The sequence below is a fragment of the Camelina sativa genome, chromosome 13 (genome assembly GCF_000633955.1).
Source record: "Camelina sativa cultivar DH55 chromosome 13, Cs, whole genome shotgun sequence".
In the NCBI taxonomy this organism is placed as follows: domain Eukaryota; kingdom Viridiplantae; phylum Streptophyta; class Magnoliopsida; order Brassicales; family Brassicaceae; genus Camelina; species Camelina sativa.
In genome coordinates this window covers 21,498,053-21,518,778 of record NC_025697.1, presented here as the reverse complement: position 1 = coordinate 21,518,778, position 20,726 = coordinate 21,498,053, and the positions used below count along the sequence as shown (strand labels likewise).

Here is a 20,726-nt window from a genome sequence, read left to right as displayed (position 1 = left end):
GTCGTGTAGGTAACTTGTCAACTTCCTGTTATTCCAGGTACGTTATTGAAACCAGAGGTTAGCTTTAATTTTCATTGATATATATACGCAAGATATTATTTGTTTCTATTTCTAACGATATTAGCTTTAATTTTTATTGATATATATATATGTGCAAGATACACACCGTGGCAGTTTGAAGATTTGAGCGTGATTAAAAGAATGGCATGTCATTGATGAACTTTAACAATTAATACGACAATGTTCAAGGTTCGCAACTCAACATTAGCTATGCTCTCCACCTCTTGGAAAACATATTTTTTTCTCGAGAGAAGACATCCACTTCAAATCTAAGCTATCCAACACCGAGCTATCAAATCTAAGAGAGCTCATGCTCCTCCACGGCTCCACCAAGCTATCCAACACCGAATGAGAGGGACAAAGCTACAAGAAAATTATACGCTAATATAAAAAATAATAATAATAATAATAATACACTAATCACTTGCACTAATGTGGGAGCGATATTTTTGGACAACCTTAATAATAAATAGTTTGAGATTACAAAAATCTTTCTATCCACATTGGAGGCTGATTAAACTTATCTAAATCAAATTGTATTACTGGTATTCGTATGATAAGGATTTATAATAAAGTAGGTTTTAAGACATTGACTCAATATTAATTGATCACTCCAATTGTTATACTAGACACTGTTCTAAAAGTAGCTGTTTAAATTCTCTCTAGATGGCCAAAACCATTCAGGCATCTCGATTTATTTGGCTAAATCGATCAATGGAGGAAGTCAATGATAAAATAGTTTCATAAGAATATTTTGATTATATTGCTCAACCGATATTTTTATAGTATACTACGTACTAAGAGATTATTTAACATGAAAATAAAAGAAATAGTTGTTGGTATACGTAAGGAAGACTCTAAGGCTTTAAGATTCTTAACTCATGAACAAAGGTAAGAACAAAAACAAAGCTTAACTGCTACAATTTAACCAAAAGGTTTGAAAATTTAGCTCAAGAATAAAGATTCCCGCACAACTGATATTCATATTTCTACGTTTTCGGCAAAGGTGTTAGCCTCTCCAACTAATAAGCAATACAATTCCGATGTACAAGTACATCAGCATGAGCCACCGAGGTTTATCCTTCGATAGAGATCTTGCCGCGGAGACTTCCGATCTGAATGAAGAAAGAATTATATATTTTTTTAAAAAATGTTTTCGCCAACTATTCAGAATATTGGAAAAAAAGGGAAAAAATTTGGGCACGCTTACTTGGATACATCATAGGAGCATTTTCCGTAGCCTGCAAGCAACAACATAACAAAAATCCACACATTTTATTACCATAAAAAATAAAACAAAAAAGTTTTAAAAATTAATTACCTATATCTGTTAGTAGTAAAAAAAAAAACCAAAATAATATCCAATCAAATAGTTCAAGTAAGAAGTCCATTATCTTTTACAAAATACAACAATTTGCATGTATCGGTTTAACTTTTTATACTGTATTATTTTTCATTATTTACACTGTTCACACTAGTAGTGAATCGTATGTGTACTTACTAGGGTTAATCTTGGTGAGTGTAGCTGTTCCACCGAAGTAACAAGCAATGCGATTGTTCCCATTGGTTTGGTAATATGCATTAAACGCAAACGATGCGTGCGACACGATTGTGTCTGGTTCGTAACAATCACCATGTCTCTCAATGACCGTGCAATCCACTCTCCCAATCCCACATGCCCAATCTAGAGCTCTCTGTAGCTCAGCTTGAGACGCACCTGGTCGAGCCACACACCATGTTGTTCCCTCCAAGAACGTTGTGTTCCCTTGTGGCCCTACTAGTGACTCTGACCTGATCGTCATCACTGGCCTTGCCGCTACACGTTGAGCATACGTGATCGATGAGATGAGTAAACAAAATACTCCTTAATTTGTTTTTTTTTTCATATTTAATAAGTTGCAATACCAAAATATTCACTTTCATGATTATTATTATTAACAAAAAGATCACCGATGATTGACTTTGAATCATTAGGACTTAATAGGAACGCATACATTAGAAAACAAAACATAAATCTATAATCTATAATTTCTGTTATTTATTAATTAGAGAAGAAAAATAAGATGATTTACCTTGGCAAAAGAAGTTCAGTAGAAGCAGAAAAAGTAGAAAACCCCAAAATTGAGTTCTCATTTCTTAAACCCAATGTTTGAACTAGCAAAATTTTATATAAAGGGAAGAAAGAATCTAGATCATTACACCACCTTAAGAAGAAACCTTATATGATAACCAATATGATCGAGAGGTGTTGTGTTTACTTGTTACAAGAGAACCTAATTAAATGAGAAAATAAGAATCTAGATTTCTTAAGGAATCAAAGGTGCCTTCAAGAGAAGTAAAATGTTCAGTCATATCTTTAAACCAAAGAAAAAAACCAAAAGAACATAATCGCATGAGATCTAATTTTAGAAGATTTAATATTAGAATATTACTTTTCCAATCTATATTAACCGATTTGTTTTCTGTTTAACACATACGGAAAAGTTGAGAAAGAGACGTTTACAAGCAAAGAATTAGCAAGCAACATCTTAAAATAAATATCGAGAAATACTAAAATCTGTTTATAATATATATATTACGATCCGACCCAAAAGGCAGTCCTGTCCGCTTTGCTTTCTCCTGGTTCGATTTAGAAGACAATACTTTTAAGTTTTAACCAACACAAGTTATTACAAAGACAACAACTCAATCAAACTTCAAAAGCTGATGTCAACAAAATCAAAAGAAGACTTTTTACTCAAGAAAGCATAAAACAAATAAATAAAACAAACGGTTGATTTGATTCAGTGAAGCCTAGTGAGTTCTTCAACTCTCTTACACAACTCTTCCACTTGAACATTCATGGATTTAGATATGTCCTCCATCTTGCTCCTACTCAGATCTAGAAACGACTCGATTAAGTCACCATCCAAGAAATTCCTTGCTTCTGCGGTTCTTTTCTCGTTATTAAACGACCTCCATTGCTCATGGCTTAATCCGCCAACTCCTTTAATCACTTTCCTCAAACTTGACTGCAACTTCTCCAAGAAAGTATACTGTTCTTGAGGGAGTGAAGCTATTACTCCAATCACTCCATTGACTGTACCAAAGATGACGGTTGGGATTTGACCAATCTCTGAATCAGGTAGCCTCATTACTAAAGATCCATGGCGGAATCTGTTCACAAATTCCCCAAGGTGATACTCTCCAACTACCTCTAACCGCCCTCGTTCTTCATCAGTAGCTCCTTCACTGTTCTTTTTCACTGTTAACAAATTGAAATTGTTCTCAGCACCGAGGTAAATGTCATCATCAAGTATCTCAACCGCTGACATCCAATTTGCATTGTAATCTCGAGCCCGCTCCTCGATTGCACCTTCCTCGTGCTATAACATTCAAGAATAAACCATAAGAACAGTATCAAATTAAAAAGAAGATCAGTTCTTAGCCACACAAATTTCATCTATAAGTTATACCTTGTATAACAATAAGGAGATTGATTTCATGAGATCACCAACAACAATAAAGTCTCCACGGGTCTGTACATAGAGAGCTAGAATGTGACCGTGATGTCCGCATTCAGACTGCAGTTCACGAGTGCCATCATCACGCAGCATCCACTTGTACAACTGAATCTTCTGATTAATGGCAGCAAGAAGTTTTCCATTAAAGGCATTGAGGGAATAAACAGCTCCTTTTGTTTCTTTCTCAGCAATAAGCTGCAGCCTCCCATCTTCAACTATAAATACTAATATCCTTCCCTAAATCACAAAAAAAAGAGGTAATTCAAAGAAAAAGTAGAAAATAAAATTTGATTTGAGAGTGTGATGATATGTCTCCCAGATAAAAAAGATACCTTAGTTGGTTCATTTTCCTCCGGTAGAACATATGCGGTTCCAACACAGTAATAGACATTTTTATCGTCGGTGAAAGAGCAACTCAGAATGGAGCAACCGTATTCAAAAGAATCCAGAGGGTAAGTTGAAATAAACTCGAAAGTCTGGTCATCCAAAAGACGGACAAAGTGCATTTCAGATTCTTCAGCATTTGTCTGGTTTCCTAAACTGCAGATACCAAATGTACGCGTCTGCTCCTGATGGCAGATTCGACGAGCATGCTCTCCAAGAGGAATCGTGCGTATGTGAAGCTTCTGAATATCATCAATGGTGCCAATCGTAAGTTCACCTTCCCTCGCAATCGCTAAACTGCTCATAAGAGAGAACAGAGAATCAGATTTCACAGCCACTTCACTTTGATCAGGAATTGGAAACCGAAAGCACAAAGCAAAAGAGAAAAACGAAAAAAAGGAGGGAGAATGTTTAGTGTACCTGTCGGGGAAAGCAGCAGAGTTGAAAGGACACATATGACTAACTTCTTTAAGATTGACATTACTGTATAACAGCTTCTTGTTGCTGCTATAGATTACGGTTGGCCTATCAGATGCAGCAAAGACATGCGTGGCACTTTTTGATGAAAATGTACGCAGAGTTATTGGTTGAGTTCCAAGTGATACTTTTTTCCTGTCTTTTAACTGCCCGGTAGTTGTATCCAACTGGAAGTTCAAAAGATGACCATCTCCAAGAGCACAGAGCAAGTAAGATATCTGCAACATAACATATGTTAACTTCTACCATAAAATTTCACTCGGTTCTAGGCTTATCTGAAGTAAATACAATGGAATCATACCCCTTCGAATGCACAAAGAAGAACAGATCGGGGAATTATCTCCCCTCCTAGTTGCTCTTTTGTAATAAGAGTCAATTCTGGCAGCGAAAAGATTCTCACACTTATATCTGTCCACATCCCAACTGAAGCTAGCTGACTGTAGTTTGGATTATCGCCGATAGGATTTATATCAAGGCAGGAAACTTCATACTCCAAAAGGGCATGTTGCACTTCCGTCAATTTACCATCTCCAATTTCCAGATACACCAAATGCCCACCTCCAGTTGCCAAAAGAACCTAACATGCAAATTTAAGAGTCAATCTACAAATGTTTATTCTAAAACGTGTTGTATGTCTAGACACTCAAAAGTCAAGATTCCTCTTTCAAATCCAGAATGGAAATATATACCTGGCTGGCATTTGCAGTTGCAACATTAACAGCGAATCCAGCTGGGGTATGCCACTCGTCCCGTAATTCTCTAGTTGTAGAACTGACTAGTCTAACAGAATTTGAGGTAACCTGATCCAGAAAAGGTAACAGTTAATTCAAATTCACGAATAGAGAAAAGAGACCAGATTACTATTCAGACAGAAAACTAAGCTATAAAACCTATCAAATGCATGTCTTCTAAAAGCCTCAAAGCACTAGAAAAGCTTACTTGTACAAGTTGATTGTACACAGCATCATGGCAAAATAAAGTCTGCACTTGAGATAAGAAGCCCTCAATCTCTGTTTCTTCCAGTTCATCCTCAAGATTCATGGCTAATATACGAGTTTCACTGATAAAGCTAACTACAAGGAAAGTGTCGAAGGCTTCATCAATTGAAGATTTCAATGACCACATTCCTTTGATACCTTGAAGTTCCACAGAGGCCTGTTAACACAACGTAGTTTAAGATAAATACCAGATGAGAAAATTGCAAATACAAGATAGAGGTTTGCGACGTAATCAAACCTGTTCATTGATTCCTATCCCATTGCGAACTACGCGAAGAGAACCATCCTTAAATGCTCCAGAACAAGTTACAACCTGACCTTGCCCCTGTCTCTCGAGGTCAACTACACAAAAGTCGACGATAGGCCCCAAATTGATATACCTTTCCAAGACTTCTACATATGAGCCTTTTGCATCAGGATGAAGATTTAGCTTTACTAGCTGCAATTCAAACATGGAAACACTCAGATAACTGATTCTACCTCTCCTAAAATCGAGATTTAATGAAGGAATTATTTTTAGAACTTATGTGTTTGCTCTGAATACGTAATAAATAAACAAAGTCTAATAAATCTGAAGAAGATAATTATCAATGAACAATTGGTCACAACTAAAGGTCATGGAACCATATCAATTTACATTTTACAGGAACAAGTGGATAAAACTGTGTAGCCAGACCATATTCATTCCTAGTTTACCTGAGAATCGCCATAGCTTGAGCCGACAAAGACAACAGCATTGTCAAGGTACGATATAGTCGATGCAATGGACGTTTCACCCAAAAGCTCAATTTTGAGGCCAGTGACCCTTCAGATACAACAGAAATAAGTCAGCATATGCACAAATTAATAAGTCCAGTAAAGCTTTCAATTGTTTAAAAATATGTAAAATGACAGAGTAATTACACATTTACACTCACTTTTCTTTCTCGTGTGTTATAACAAGCAGATGAATCAGTCCAGCATGGTCACCAAGAAGATACCTAGAGCCATCAACATCAACTCTTCCATATGCTTTAGTGATAGACTGGAAACGAAAAATAATTTAAGGTCAAATATTAAAACTAAGAAATAAAACAAGGGGTCCTCATGGAAAGCTCAAGCAAATGTTCATACAAGCAGGTGACATTATGTTGAAAGGACTTACAGGTCTTATTGGTATTGCTTTGAATGCATTAGCACTACAATAGACAATTGTTTCTTCGCCGATAATAAGGACGCCACAGAGAGGTGGTGGTACAGGAATCAGTAGATCAGCACCATTGTCGAGATTATTCTGTGACCATGGACCCTCGACAAAATCCTTATCTTTTAGAGATACTTCATATGTTTTGACATGACGAGCATCTTTGTTGTCCTATGAAACCAAGCACTTGTTAGTCCAACTGGAGTTAATTCTAGATTGCATTACAAACAACAGATTACATCATCAAAATAGATTATCAAGTTAAGAAAAGGAAAAAAAAAATCGAAATCTGTTTTAATAACTGCCATTCAAATATATAGAGTAAAGTTACTTGCTTAAACTCCATAAGCTATCAACAAAACATAAATTAACCAATTCTACGGGAGTTCTATAGTGAACTCTGGTAAGACTTAAAAATAAAGAATAAGGTTAATACCTGCCCAATAAACAAATTTAAATGCATGTACAAAAATTCTTTCATAGCATATCCATGTTTACATATTTCCATACCTGATAAAGTACTGCAATTGTAGGCTTTGCACATCCAAACAGAAACTTGATATCCAGAACCTGCAACTCCTCTAGCCTGATATTTCAATATATCATTCAGTTTTAAAAGGTCTACAGAATAATCATATCGAAAAGAATGCAGACGACCGAGTCTATTGAGGATATGCGAAAGAATCAGATTCACGGAAACAAATGCGCAGTAGAACATAGGCATAGGTGACAATCCAAAAGTGTAATATTCTTACTGAATAAAACAGTACCTGATATTAAAAGCTTCCTTGAGCTGTCCCTTGTTATCAAAAGGAATAACCTAACAAAAGAACCAAAGAAACATATCACATCATCAGACATCGTCTAAGAAGACAGATCAGTGGAAGTTCAGTAACATGATCTAATTCAGCAAACGAGCACATATGTCAAGTTTCTTATAGAAGACAAATATATACCTTGAACAAGCCGTCATACAGATGAAGTCCAATTAATCTACAATCTGGATCAATTATGCCAATCTACAAAATCCAGTCAAATCAGAAGTACGCTACATGACTACCAAACCCTTAATCACAAAGGAAAGTAAAAAATATTAAGCACTCTGAAACGAACAGTGCAAGGATGGAGATATTTAATACCTGACCATTGTCTGTTGGTCGGCCTATACGATCAGAAACATCCCCCATTGCTCTGCAAAATGTCAAAACATCATAAAGAATTAGTAGTAAAGTAGAGAACGGTCATCTGACATATTGCTTCTGTTATTAACAAGTAAGACATAACAACTATGCGAAAACCATACATGATTTTTTCTATGCTTTGGATACACAACAAATACAAGAACATGTATCAAATTTGCGAAAGGTAAGACCCTATAATCAAATAAATGCTCAATCAGAATCAAGATCCCCAATGTTAAAGGTAAGAACCTAAAACAGATTCCGAACAGCAGAAAGATGGTGTAAACTGCTATCTAAAACAAGCAAGTTGGTATCATGCACTAATCTGTACATAAGCGGCGAGTGTAATGCATTTATTTCTAACAAAACAAATAACAGCACAACTGGTTGGTTAACACCAAATTCAACGCATGAAAAGGTAGTATTATAATCTGGAAACTATACCTTGTAATAAGCTCAGAGGACTCAGCATCCCATTGAAGAACACAGAATTTGTATCTCTCAGTTGCAATGAACAAAAAGTCTTGCGCTTCACCCTACAAAAGACGGTGGACAATACTATCAACATTTTAACTTACTAATAAGACCATGATAAAAAAAAAAACACAATAAGAGATGTATACACTCACATGTGGCCGGAACAACTCCAGAGTAGCAATTCTTCCATATATAGGAACATCCAGCATAGGCTGCAATATAGGAACATCCAGCAGTTTCTTTTATTACTAACAAAGCAAAGCTGGCAACAATTTTTTAAAATTTATACTCTAATGGCATAATAGAGATGCATGTACCTGAAGTCCCTGTGGGGTAAGCAAATGAATCTCAATTCGAGTACATTTCCTGAGAAGAGAACAACACTGCTGTCAACCTAACATTATAATGAATCTGATATATAATAGATGTTACAACATAACGGGACAATGCTAAATCTAAAAATTGAGATATCTTTCAAACAAATTTACAGCACTAATAATAGCTAACGACACTTGAACATTATCCACAATCGAAAAAAGGCACGATCTTCAACATGCAATTGAGTTCAGAGCAATAACAGCCATANAAAAAAAAAAAAAAAAAAAAAAAATCTTTGTAGCATCTTCAAATATCCACTACATCAAAGAACACAGAGACACTAAACTCCTTATACTCAATCTCCCAAGTGTGATTAAAGCTGCAATTGGAAATTGCAAGAACGACTCAACCCTACAATTTTGTATGCAAAGTGAGCAAATTTACAAAAATTGACTCGTGACACAAAATTCACTGAAAACCCTAAACCCAAATCAACAGCTTTAATTCAAAAGGGAACGAATCGAGGGAAAAGAATTGAGATAAGAAATAGAAGGAAGGGATAGTTTCATACGCTACAATGAGATTAAGCTCTTGAGGACTGGTGAAGTTGCCAACGCAAGAGTGAGTCACACTGGTCGGTTTGTGAGCCGTAACAACGTAGTTCCATGAACTCATCTTCTTCTTCTTCTCCTCCTACTTTTTCCCCAGGGGAATTTGAGTTCCACTGCCTATCGCGAGGGCTTCGAGGAAGCTTCTAGATTTCTCTAACGAGCTTTTGGAATTTTAACATAGAGAAGAGAAGAGGGAGAGAGAAACAAAAGAGGCCAAAATCGAACAAGGAAGGAGAAAGAGAAACCTTCGACAAAAGACTGGTCGGTTTGGTATTGAATTGACATATATACATATATGAATATGATGGAGATGATCCGGTTCGGTATAAACCGATGAAATAGACCGAACTGATTCGATTTAAGTTAGATGAAAGCAAACTTTGTTCTAAAAGGCCCACCATCTTAAATGGGCTTACCATTAAGTAGCTTATTAATGAGCCGGGTCAGTCCGGGTAAATCCCGGTAAACCCGATTCCTGAAGAAAACCTAAGTGGGAGATTTTAAAGTTGTAAATTTTTCTCCGACCAAAATATACAAAATCGTTTTCTTAGCTTCTTCCGTCGCCACTAAACCCTGAGGCTAAACCTAGACGAGTCAAAGGTGCGATAAACGTTAAACCCTAAGGAGAGTGAGAGAGACAGAAGTATGAAGTACAACAACGACAAGAAGAAAGGTGGAGGCTTTAAGAGAGGAGGCAAAAAGGGTTCGAATGATAAGGATCCATTCTTTGAGGAAGAGACAAAGAAGAGGAGAAAAGTGAGTTACGATGACGACGACATCGAGTCTGTGGACTCTGATGCGGAAGAGGATGGATTTACAGGCGGAGATGAAGATGGGAAAAGAGTTGATGTGGAAGTGGAGGATGAGGATGAGTTTGCTGATGAGACGGCTGGAGAGAAGAGGAAGAGATTGGCTGAGGAGATGCTTAATAGAATGAGGGAAGCTAAGCGGAGAGAGCGTGATGCAGAGGGTGGTGATGATGATGATGATGAAGATGACGATGAGAGTCTTAAGAAGAGTTTGATGCAGAAGCAGCAGGAGGACTCTGGTAGGATTCGAAGACTTATTGCATCCAGGTAATGAAGAAATTTTGAACCTTTTCATGTATTCAAATTCCAAGTTTTTTAGGTTTGAGATTGTTGGTAATTTAGGGTTTATGGGTAGTTACTGATTTAGGGAAATGGTTTAGTTGTGAATGAAATTAGTGATTTTGTACAATTGTTATGTTAATTTTATTTTGTTTGAAGATTGGTTGGGAGTGGTATTGATTAAACCTTTTTAATGAATCAGGGTTCAGGAGCCACTAAGTACTGATGGGTTTAGTATTCTTGTCAAGCACCGACGATCTGTTGTATCGGTAGCTCTATCTGATGATGATTCTAGAGGGTTTTCAGCTTCAAAAGATGGTACTATTGTGCATTGGGATGTATCTTCTGGCAAAACTGACAAATACATATGGCCGAGTGATGAAATTCTGAAGTCTCATGGGATGAAACTGAGGGAGCCTCGAAATAAAAAACACAGCAGAGAATCTCTTGCTTTAGCTGTTAGCTCTGATGGTCGTTATTTGGCCACTGGAGGAGTTGATCGTCATGTTCATATTTGGGACGTTCGTACCCGAGAGCATGTCCAGGTAAATGATATATTTGGTTTTTTTGTTTAGTGTTTTATCTGTTTGTTCTTCATCAAGCCTTGCGCTCAGCTTTTATAATTATGTGTCTACAGGCCTTTCCAGGTCACCGGAACACTGTTTCTTGTCTATGTTTCAGATACGGAACTGCAGAAGTCTATTCTGGTTCGTTTGATAGAAATATGAAGGTGTGGAATGCAGAAGACAAAGCGTTTGTAGCTGATAATTTTGGACACCAAGGTGAAGTTCTGGCCATTGATGTGCTACGGAAGGAGCGTGCACTTACAGTTGGAAGAGATAGAACCATGCTGTATCATAAGGTAATACTTATATCCTTCATCTGAACACTATTGAGAGCTAGCTATCATCATAAGGTTTCTATTATTACTGTGTATATGTTAAGCTGTGTTATATGATAATAGGTGCCTGAGAACACCCGTATGGTCTATCGTGCTCCTGCATCATCTCTTGAGAGCTGCTGTTTTATCAGTGATAATGAGTACCTGTCTGGTTCGGATAATGGAACTGTTGCTCTTTGGGGGATGTTAAAAAAGAAACCGCTATTCATTCTCAAGAATGCACATCGTGATAAAACTAATGAAATTACCACCAATGGAAGCTTAGGTAAAACTTCATTTAGATCCTTTCCATCTCATCTCTGTTGCAATTGGATCTTGACATTGCATTATATAATTACAAAACACTTTTGTTTTCGTTTCAGCTCCTGATGCTCTGAAATATCTAATTCTTATTTATTTGCTCAACAGAAAACGGTGGTCGTGAATCAATCGACAATGACTGTTCAGCAAGTTCTTGGGTCAATTCAGTTGCTAGTTGTAGAGGTAGTGATCTTGCTGCATCTGGAGCTGGTAATGGTTTTGTGCATTTGTGGGCTGTTGAAACTGGTGCCATTCGACCTTTGCACAAGCTTCCACTGGTAAAATTTCTTTCACTACCTCTGTTCTTAGTGTTGTCTGATGAATCTGTTGTTTGTGACTAATTTAAGCATTTTTCACTCCATCAAGTAATAATCCTTGCAATGTCTTGTATGATCTTACAGACTGGATTTGTGAACTCTTTGGCTTTTGCAAAGTCGGGTAAATTTCTGATTGCCGGTGTTGGACAGGTATGATCATCTCATATGTTATCTTTTGTTTCTATCTTCATCTTCTTGTGTGTAAATGCTAATATTATAACCTTTTGTGCATTGTGAAATTGATATGACAGGAAACGCGATTTGGAAGATGGGGCTGCGTAAAATCTGCGCAAAATGGTGTTGCAATACATCCCTTAAGGCTGTCATAAGTATTTCATCGGGATTAAAGAAGTGTTGTTACAAATATTTTTGAGTTGCTAAGCCAAAAAGATGGAAACTGAAGTAATATAGGGATTAGAGGTCTCTGCAACTCTTGAAGTTTTTGCTCCCTTTTTTGTTTGTGCTTTGTACCATTTTTTTTAATACGAGAGATAAGAACTTTAACATTTTGAGTTTCTGATGAATCAAAGAGGATAAATTTCCCAAATTTTTCAGAACTTTAACATTTTGAGTTTTTGATGAATCGAAGAGGATATAATTCCCAAAAAAATTTGCCACTAGAAAAGCCATAAAGGCTCCTATTTCACCTTTGGACTCGAGATAATGTTGAAGTCGTTTGACAAATGGAAAATCATAAGCCAAGAATCATAAAATGCAGACTTTATTATTTGTCAAGGTTTGGACATGGATGGCTTCAGAAAGTCTCGTTTGCAAGCAAGAAAACACCTAAATGCAGCTAGTGAACAGGCTTGTGAAATTTCTTGTGTGTAGCACTTCTTGACGAAGCAGGTCTCGTTGCTAATCCATTCTAAACATAGAATCAACTGGCTAAGAGAAAACAGAGACATCGTTAGGCAAGATCTGAGAACGAATTCATGCAGAGATAAGAAACCGCAAAGGAATCAGTACAGAGTCACACATACATCAATAAGAAACCAAAGAATATATTATAATAGGAAAGCTCTGAGTAAGTGTCCATACATAAACTGAATACCACAATATAAGGACTCTAGATACATGCTATATGCAAAGATGATAGATATATAACTAAACAAGAGCACATCTAGCATATAAAGACACCGAATTATTCAAAGAGCCATAAACAAGACTCAAGCCTACATGCAAAAGAGCCACCCTAGAGAAGAAAATGCTTCTAAGGGTTACCGATTCAGCTTTTCTAAACACTAGCTTAAATATAAAGGAGTGATTATCATTCATCTACTTCACCGGTCAAATACTATGCCCATAATTCAACCTCAACAAGAAAAATTAACAGATTGGGTTGAACTTTTGATTAGTATCATACTGCGTAAAATCCAAACCAGCCAAGTTTGAGCCGTTTTCTACAACATCATAAACCTAAGACGCCATCTACTACTATCAATTCCGAGCCATTTGCCACGACAAAGTGAATCCAACACTCAGAAGATCAGTACTACTAAGTACTAACCATTTTTGATCCTGAATGGTTCCATTGATCGGTAAAAACAAACGGTAATAACTCATCTCTAAAGCAACAGCAAGATTAAGACAAAAAAATCTCTAACCTTTAAAAACGAAATCATCTCAGCTTCTCTTTACTTGAGCTCTTCTTAGCTGCATCCATAACCTTCTCAAGATACCCTTCAATAGGCGGAGTAAGAGTAGCCATACCACGATTCGACGGAAACGGAGTCAAATCAGGCTCTAACGCCGCCTTCTTCAGATTCTCAGGCAACGCCTCAATCGCAGCTTTCTTCAAATTCAAAAAAGCAGTCTCAGCAGCACGACGCTCTCTATGCTCTCTCATCAACACTTTACTATACTCTTTCGCAAGTCTCTCTCCATCCTCTTCCGTCAGCTTATACTTCGGCAACNAAAAACAAACGGTAATAACTCATCTCAACTTTAAGCAACAGCAAGATAAAGACAAAAAACTCTTAACCTTTAAAAACGAAATCATCTCAGCTTCTCTTTACTTGAGCTCTTCTTAGCTGCATCCATAACCTTCTCAAGATACCCTTCAATAGGCGGAGTAAGAGTAGCCATACCACGATTCGCCGGAAACGGAGTCAAATCAGGCTCTAACGCAGCCTTCTTCAGATTCTCCGGTAACGCCTCAATCGCAGCTTTCTTCAAATTCAAAAACGCAGTCTCAGCTGCACGACGCTCTCTATGCTCTCTCATCAGCACTTTACTATACTCCTTCGCAAGTCTCTCTCCATCCTCTTCGGTCAGCTTGTACTTCGGCAACTCATCGGCCTCAAAGATCCCTAACGAAACGTAATCCAAACCAGCGGTACCAATCCGGATCGGTTCATCGGTGACTCCCATTGAAGCAGCTCCTCCTTTCTTCTGGATCTCTATATCTCGTTGCTTCTCTTTACTAATCAACCCTAGCTTCTCACGCTGCGCCTCGCGCTCGATCTCCTTGGGTGTCAAGTAGCGAACAGGACAAGGAGCGTTTAAGCATTGCTCGTAAAGCTTCTGCTTCTCATCGGAAATCCTTCCTTTTCCTTTAACCGCTTCTTCTCCATCTCCAGCTGGTGCTCCGCCGCCGCTTTTCTTGGTGGCGACTTTGTTACGCTTCAATGGCTGACCTGTCTTCAGCTTGGCTTTTCCTTTAGGAGTTCCGCTTGCGGAGCATCTTTGGAGAAGGTTGTAACTCAGTGATTCGATGATTGGTTTTGGTCTTGTCACTCGAATCATGTTTTCGTTTCTGATTTCTTCAAAGCTTTGCGTCTGAAAATGGAGATTTAGGGTTTTGCGACTCGACTGTAGAAGTGGAAGAAGAAGAACTCACCAGACCTACGACGTCGTTTACGTCCAATAAAGCACGATGCCAAAATTGTAAATTCAGCTTAATGTTGAGGGTAATATTGTCATAACATAAACTCCAGTTATGCTTTTCGTGTTTTCATTTCCCGTATACCGAATTAGAACCGATTTTGCATTGTTTTGGTACAATTCGATTTAATTTTTTGGTTTTGTTTTGGATACCGCAGAACCGATGCTTCTTTTCTAAAACAAGTCAGATGGTAACTTGTTAAGTTACCTTAGAGAAATTTGCTGAATTCAGTCTCCTGCAACTTGTTAAGTTTTAAACTTTTTGACAAGGAATTTGGCTTGGAAACTGTAGTAACCTCCAAATACCAATAGGAGTTAAATACAAATAATTTTGCTGAAAAATAAAAAACAGATCCAGCACACACAAGTAGGTAGAGAAACAAACAAACAAACAAAGAGTTTTTCCATTTCCTTGTCATGTCATTGAGCATCTTCATCACTCTCTATCTATATAACCATATTGTAAATTAGCAATTTAACAAAGGATGTTTGGAGGTGTAAACTTAATCGAGTCTCTCTCTTGAGGCGACTTTTAAGGCGATTAGTTTTCTTTAACCCTAATTGTCGCCGGCCTCCGGCCTCACGCCGGAGACGAGAATTTATCGAATGGCAAAGCGTAAGAAGAAGAAGGGATCATCTCCCGCTACCCCCCCGTCCTAGATCTGTAATTCCGGGCACATCGAAGTTTGCTCGTCTCTCTGCTTTGGCTGGAATCCCGCAGAAGACAGTTGTAATTGATAGCCCTCCTACCGTAGAAGAAGCTGTCGAAGATTCCTCTGTTGAGTGCGGGGAAACCGCCTCAGGAGTCCCGCAAATCGCTGGAGTTCCGGACAAAGCAGATCTCACTATGACCCCTGGTCTACAGTGTACCACCTCTCCTCCTGAGATTTCTCAAACTGCTCTGATTGAAGCCGCAACTACATCCGTTGAGACTATAGTCTCCGGGTCCGTAGCTAAGGAGAAGGGAGAAACAGTTAATGTTACTCCTCTGAGCAAAGCAGAAACGGCTATATCTACAGAGAAGGTTAAGCCTGCTCTGGAAAAAAATGGTCTAGTCTCCTCAAGGACGACCTGGAGGAAATCGGTACACCAACACAGCACATCACAGGAGTTCCTTTCATCCTCATTCCTGATGATAATATCGAAGTTGCGAAGGATGAGTTTAAAGAATTTGTGTTTGCTCAGTTCCATGGGAACTACCCAGATATGGGAAGGGTAATAGGGGTGGTTAATGCAATATGGGCAAGGCAAGGTCCTCGTATCTTTGTTCACAACGCCGGCCCAGGAGCTTTTTTGTTGCGAGTAACCAATCCAAGAACCCGAGCAATTCTCCTCAGCCGCCATATGTGGAACATTGTAGGACACCCAATGTTTGCTTCTCCTTGGTCACCAGAGTTTGAGCCAAATGCACCTAAAATCACCTCAGCACCAGAGTTTGATAATGAAGCTCCGTTTATTCTGGTTTCTCGCCGGAAGAGTGGTCGTAAGGCCACACTGCCCCAATAGTACAACATTATATATGTTTTTTATGTGGAATATAAGAGATCTTAATAGTAACAGACGTCAGGACTCAACGAAAGAATGGATTAACATCCATAAGCCACTTTTTGGAGCGTTCTTCGAAACGCATCTGCAACCTATAAACGCAGATCGGATATTAAGGGGTATTCCTGCTGGATGGAAAGTTTTTGGGAATTTTGATCACCATGCTACAGCCAGAATTTTCTTGGTATGGGATCCATCAGTCAATCTGGTGGTGTATAAAGTGTCGGCGCAGCAGGTAACATGCGGTATCTATATTGAGACTTATAGTATCAGTCTCACTGTAACTTTTGTTTATGCGTATAACACGCCGGAAGAAAGACAGCAACTCTGGGAGGAACTGACTTGGATGAATGATAATACTCCAGTTATGAGGCATCCTTGGGCAGTTGTAGGGGATCTTAATCAAATACTCAGAAGCTCACACCACTCAGAACACCTCTCCCAGAATGTGGACACTACGGGAATGAATGATTTCAATTTAGCTATGCAAGAAGCTGAACTGTTTGAGGCTCAAGCAAAAGGGCTTCCTTTCACTTGGTGGAATAATCAAGAAGAGAACCNTGTGGAATATAAGAGGTCTTAATAGTAACAGACGTCAGGACTCAACGAAAGAATGGATTAACATCCATAAGCCACTTTTTGGAGCGTTCTTAGAAACGCATCTGCAACCTATAAACGCAGATCGGATATTAAGGGGTATTCCTGCTGGATGGAAAGTTTTTGGGAATTTTGATCACCATGCTACAGCCAGAATTTTCTTGGTATGGGATCCATCAGTCAATCTGGTGGTGTATAAAGTGTCGGCGCAGCAGGTAACATGCGGTATCTATATTGAGACTTATAGTATCAGTCTCACTGTAACTTTTGTTTATGCGTATAACACGCCGGAAGAAAGACAGCAACTCTGGGAGGAACTGACTTGGATGAATGATAATACTCCAGTTATGAGGCATCCTTGGGCAGTTGTAGGGGATCTTAATCAAATACTCAGAAGCTCACACCACTCAGAACACCTCTCCCAGAATGTGGACACTACGGGAATGAATGATTTCAATTTAGCTATGCAAGAAGCTGAACTGTTTGAGGCTCAAGCAAAAGGGCTTCCTTTCACTTGGTGGAATAATCAAGAAGAGAACCCTACATCCAAGAGGATTGATCATGCTTTTATAAACCATTCTTGGTTCTTGCAGTTCCCAGGTTCTTATGCAGATTTCCTACCTCCTATGCAGTCAGATCACGCAGCTTGCCTCTTCCAACTGCCTTCTATTCAACGAGTGGTTAGGAAGCCTTTCAAGTTTTTTAACCACGTAATTGACCACCATGACTATCAGGAAGTTGTGAGGCAAGCATGGAACTCTCAGACGATAGTAGGATCTTCTCAGTTTAAGCTTGTAAGGTCCCTCTGTCTGCTGAAACCAGCGATCAGGGGATTGAATAAGCAGCACTTTAGTGGCATTACAGCACGAGTAAAACATCAAGCTGAAAAAGTTGCAATTCTGCAAAGAAACATTCTATCAAACCCTAATCCTCAATCCGTAAGAGAAGAGCATCAAGCCAGGGAGCAATGGCAATTTCTTATGAAGGCAGAGGAAAAGTTCTTTAAGCAAAAATCTCGTGCCACTTGGATGAATCTAGGGGATAGGAACACGGCGTATTTCCATAAGACTACATCCCAAAGAAATTCAAGAAATCATATCCACTAATTGGTAGACTCAGAGGATAGACGCATAGTGGAGCATAGAGAGATCAAAGACCATGCTGCTGAGTATTTCCAAGGGATAGTGGGATGCACTGATATGTCAACTTCTCCTATCACAAAACACGAACTACAGGACTTGTTACCATTCAGATGTGATGATGCTCAATGTACAGAGTTGAAGAAAATGGTCTCAGCTGAGGAGATAAAAGAGGCTGTATTTGCAATGCCACTAGATAAGAGTCCCGTACCAGATGGTTTCTCCATTGAGTTCTACCGTGCAACCTGGAACACCATTGGGATGGATGTTATCTTCGCGGTGCAGGAATTTTTTCGAAATGGTCGGATGCTACGGGATGTGAACAATACCGCCATCACTCTTATCCCAAAGGTACCAGAAGCATGCAAGTTAGGAGATTATAGACCGATAAGTTGTTGTAATCTGATTTATAAAATCATATCAAAGATCATTGCCAACAGACTAAAGCCTCTCCTTCAAGCATGTATTAGTCCAAATCAAGCCGCCTTTCTTAAAGGAAGAAGCCTTGGAGAGAATGTCCTATTTGCTTCAGAGTTAATTCGAAATTATCAGAAGGAGGATTGCCCAAAAAGCTGCATGCTAAAAGTAGACATCAGAAAGGCTTTTGATACAGTTTGTTGGGATTTCGTTTTAAAGGTTCTCGAGGCTCAAAACTTCCCTCCAATATTTTGTACATGGGTAAAGGAATGTATTACTTCCCATCGGTTCTCTGTTTCTATTAATGGAGAATTAGCAGGTTTCTTCCCAGGAAAGAAGGGGCTTCGTCAAGGGGACCCACTCTCACCGTATCTCTTCATTATGGTGATGGAGGTCTTGTCAAAATTACTGGAAAGAGATGCAGTACAAGGAAAATGCAGGCTTCACCCCTTATGCTCCTCCCTTGTGGTAACTCATCTCCTCTTTGCAGATGACTTGTTGATATTCTCTGATGGTGCAAGACACTCACTTTCTGGTATTGCTGGAACAATGTCTCACTTTAAGCAAATCAGTGGTTTAGACCTAAACCAGGCAAAATCTGAACTTTTCTTTGGGGGCTATACCGACATCCAAGTAGAAGTACTAAGTGCATTGCAAGGTATAAAGGTTGGTACCTTTCCTACCCGGTATCTAGGATTACCTCTGAATCCTATACGTATTTCATTTGCAACTCTACAACCTTTTATTGAGAAAATCACCCATAAGTCACATGCTTGGACGGCAAAATTTCTATCTTTTGCTGGGAAGATAAGGCTTATCTCTTCGGTTATATATGGCATGGTGAATTTTTGGAGTGCAGTGTTTAATCTCCCCAAAAGATTTTATGAAAAGGTGGATTCATTGTGTGCGGCTTTCCTCTGGAAAAACAAAGTAACAACGGCTGTGGGAGCAAGAGTCGCTTGGAAGGATGTTTGTAAACCCAAAAAAGGTGGGCTTGGAATTCGCATATTGGATAAATTTGCAGTGGTGTTCCAGCTCAAGCTCATTTGGAACCTATTTACAAATTCGGGTTCTCTATGGGTGGCATGGATTAAAGGTAATATACTCTAAAGGAAGAGTTTCTGGACCATTCAGGACAATCCACGACTCTCCAGAACTATTAAAGGTATGATCTCTCTGAGGCAGCAGATAACAGAGTTTATGAAGTGTGAAGTGAGGAATGGTCTTAGTATATCCTTTTGGCATGATAACTGGACAAAACATGGTCCTCTGATAAGCTTCATTGGAAGTAATGGGACACGGTCACTGCGAGTAAGGAAAGAGGCACTTGTCGCTGATGTAGTCAGAAATGGGAGTTGGTGGATGTCGGGAGCTAGATCGGAAGAGCAACAACAGCTAATGATCACCTTGACAATGATCACTCCACCGGACATTCTCAAGGGCCCCGATGTATTTCTCTGGCGTCGGAACTCAGGTACCTTTGCTGATTTTTTTTCTTCCAAGGATACTTGGGAGCAACTACGTGTACACTCTCCGTTAGTACCATGGAACAAGGTGCTTTGGTTTAAGGAAGGGGTACCCCGGTACACTTTCATCCTATGGTTAGCACTAAAAGAGCGACTGCCTATGAGAGACAGGCTGCGAGCATGGGGCCTTAATATCCCTTCAGCTTGTGTGCTTTGTTCTGACGGAATCGAAACCCACAACCACCTTTTCTTTGAATGTTCTTTCTCTGCAAGGGTTTGGCAATCTTTTGCTTCGAGAATCTGGAGAAATCCACCGTCAACACTCCATTCAATCACGAGTTGGATTCTGCAGACCAGGACCCCCGCTGCAACAGATGCCGTGGTAATTGCCAAGTTAGTTCTTCAATCAGTTTGTTATCTAATTTGGCGTGAACGGAATGTCAGGATCTTCACCCCCACCACCTTACAAAGTTCAGCAGTGCAAGCAACTATGGATCGAACTATCCGAGATCGACTCATAACCGTTCCAGGATTTCTTCTTGTTTTCTATTTTGGATGTATTTCATTTCCCTTCTAGTTTTCTGTCTCTTCCTCTCCAATATTTGTATTTTCATTTTTATATAGAAAAAATAAAAAAATGGTATAAAATTTAATCTTTTACCAAAAAAAAAAAAACAAAAAAAAACCTCAATAAGAGCAATAGTTAAGCAATTTGTCCACTAGAGATCTCTCGAGGAGCCAAAAAAAAAAGTTTAAGAATTTGCAGACAGTATGGGCTGCTGCTCTGTTCTTGTCTCTTCTGGGCCTTGAAAGGATATTTTACTACTATTTATAAACCCAGAACAATACTCTGTTTCTTCTGTTCCTTAATCATTTTT

The 20,726-nt window shown here is 38.8% G+C and overlaps 4 protein-coding genes across 6 annotated transcripts; 1 reads left to right on the top strand and 3 right to left on the bottom strand.

Moving 5' to 3' along the window:
* On the bottom strand, nucleotides 849-2,515 carry LOC104737398 (major pollen allergen Ole e 10-like). Its single transcript, XM_010457568.1, has 4 exons — nucleotides 2,133-2,515; nucleotides 1,562-1,876; nucleotides 1,271-1,301; nucleotides 849-1,175 (listed from the first exon to the last, which is right to left on the bottom strand). Exons 1-4 carry the CDS (start codon nucleotides 2,191-2,193, stop codon nucleotides 1,070-1,072), a joined length of 513 nt encoding a protein of 170 aa, XP_010455870.1. The 5' UTR covers nucleotides 2,194-2,515; the 3' UTR covers nucleotides 849-1,069.
* LOC104737397 (DNA damage-binding protein 1a-like) lies at nucleotides 2,617-9,452 on the bottom strand. The gene is made up of 19 exons (XM_010457567.2): nucleotides 9,153-9,452; nucleotides 8,581-8,629; nucleotides 8,416-8,475; nucleotides 8,231-8,322; nucleotides 7,745-7,796; nucleotides 7,562-7,624; nucleotides 7,376-7,425; nucleotides 7,116-7,191; nucleotides 6,567-6,776; nucleotides 6,340-6,446; nucleotides 6,119-6,227; nucleotides 5,661-5,861; nucleotides 5,364-5,579; nucleotides 5,114-5,224; nucleotides 4,726-5,001; nucleotides 4,368-4,642; nucleotides 3,896-4,244; nucleotides 3,516-3,800; nucleotides 2,617-3,425 (listed from the first exon to the last, which is right to left on the bottom strand). Exons 1-19 carry the CDS (start codon nucleotides 9,254-9,256, stop codon nucleotides 2,844-2,846), a joined length of 3,267 nt encoding a protein of 1,088 aa, XP_010455869.1. The 5' UTR covers nucleotides 9,257-9,452; the 3' UTR covers nucleotides 2,617-2,843.
* Nucleotides 9,707-12,194, top strand: LOC104737394 (U3 snoRNP-associated protein-like YAO). Its single transcript, XM_010457562.2, has 7 exons — nucleotides 9,707-10,268; nucleotides 10,483-10,825; nucleotides 10,918-11,142; nucleotides 11,245-11,446; nucleotides 11,590-11,759; nucleotides 11,883-11,948; nucleotides 12,050-12,194. The coding sequence occupies exons 1-7, from the start codon at nucleotides 9,838-9,840 to the stop codon at nucleotides 12,125-12,127; spliced, it is 1,515 nt and encodes a 504-aa protein (XP_010455864.1). The 5' UTR covers nucleotides 9,707-9,837; the 3' UTR covers nucleotides 12,128-12,194.
* Nucleotides 12,293-14,641, bottom strand: LOC104737396. Of its 3 annotated transcripts, none has more exons than XM_010457564.2 (3): nucleotides 14,083-14,641; nucleotides 13,406-13,705; nucleotides 12,293-12,686 (listed from the first exon to the last, which is right to left on the bottom strand). In XM_010457564.2, the coding sequence occupies exons 1-2, from the start codon at nucleotides 14,544-14,546 to the stop codon at nucleotides 13,420-13,422; spliced, it is 750 nt and encodes a 249-aa protein (XP_010455866.1). In that variant the 5' UTR covers nucleotides 14,547-14,641; the 3' UTR covers nucleotides 12,293-12,686; nucleotides 13,406-13,419. The 3 variants fall into 3 exon arrangements, with proteins under 3 accessions (XP_010455866.1, XP_010455865.1, XP_010455867.1); XM_010457563.2 differs by having other exon boundaries at nucleotides 12,293-12,682; XM_010457565.2 differs by lacking the exon at nucleotides 13,406-13,705 and having other exon boundaries at nucleotides 12,293-12,682; nucleotides 13,783-14,640.

Bases quoted from the DNA above. Each gene is read 5' to 3' on its own strand.
- LOC104737398 (XM_010457568.1), bottom strand. From the start codon at position 2,193: ATGAGAACTCAATTTTGGGGTTTTCTACTTTTTCTGCTTCTACTGAAC. The intron at 1,877-2,132 runs GTAAATCATCTT...CTCAACGTGTAG, and splicing joins ACTGAACTTCTTTTGCCAAG to CGGCAAGGCCAGTGATGACG. The intron at 1,176-1,270 runs GTAAGCGTGCCC...TTCTTCATTCAG, and splicing joins TGCTCCTATGATGTATCCAA to ATCGGAAGTCTCCGCGGCAA.
- LOC104737397 (XM_010457567.2), bottom strand. From the start codon at position 9,256: ATGAGTTCATGGAACTACGTTGTTACGGCTCACAAACCGACCAGTGTG. The intron at 7,797-8,230 runs GTATAGTTTCCA...GACATTTTGCAG, and splicing joins TCCTCTGAGCTTATTACAAG to AGCAATGGGGGATGTTTCTG. The intron at 6,228-6,339 runs GTGAGTGTAAAT...TTGTATCTGAAG, and splicing joins ATAACACACGAGAAAGAAAA to GGTCACTGGCCTCAAAATTG.
- LOC104737394 (XM_010457562.2), top strand. From the start codon at position 9,838: ATGAAGTACAACAACGACAAGAAGAAAGGTGGAGGCTTTAAGAGAGGA. The intron at 11,760-11,882 runs GTAAAATTTCTT...ATGATCTTACAG, and splicing joins CTTTGCACAAGCTTCCACTG to ACTGGATTTGTGAACTCTTT. The intron at 11,949-12,049 runs GTATGATCATCT...TTGATATGACAG, and splicing joins TGATTGCCGGTGTTGGACAG to GAAACGCGATTTGGAAGATG.
- LOC104737396 (XM_010457564.2), bottom strand. From the start codon at position 14,546: ATGATTCGAGTGACAAGACCAAAACCAATCATCGAATCACTGAGTTAC.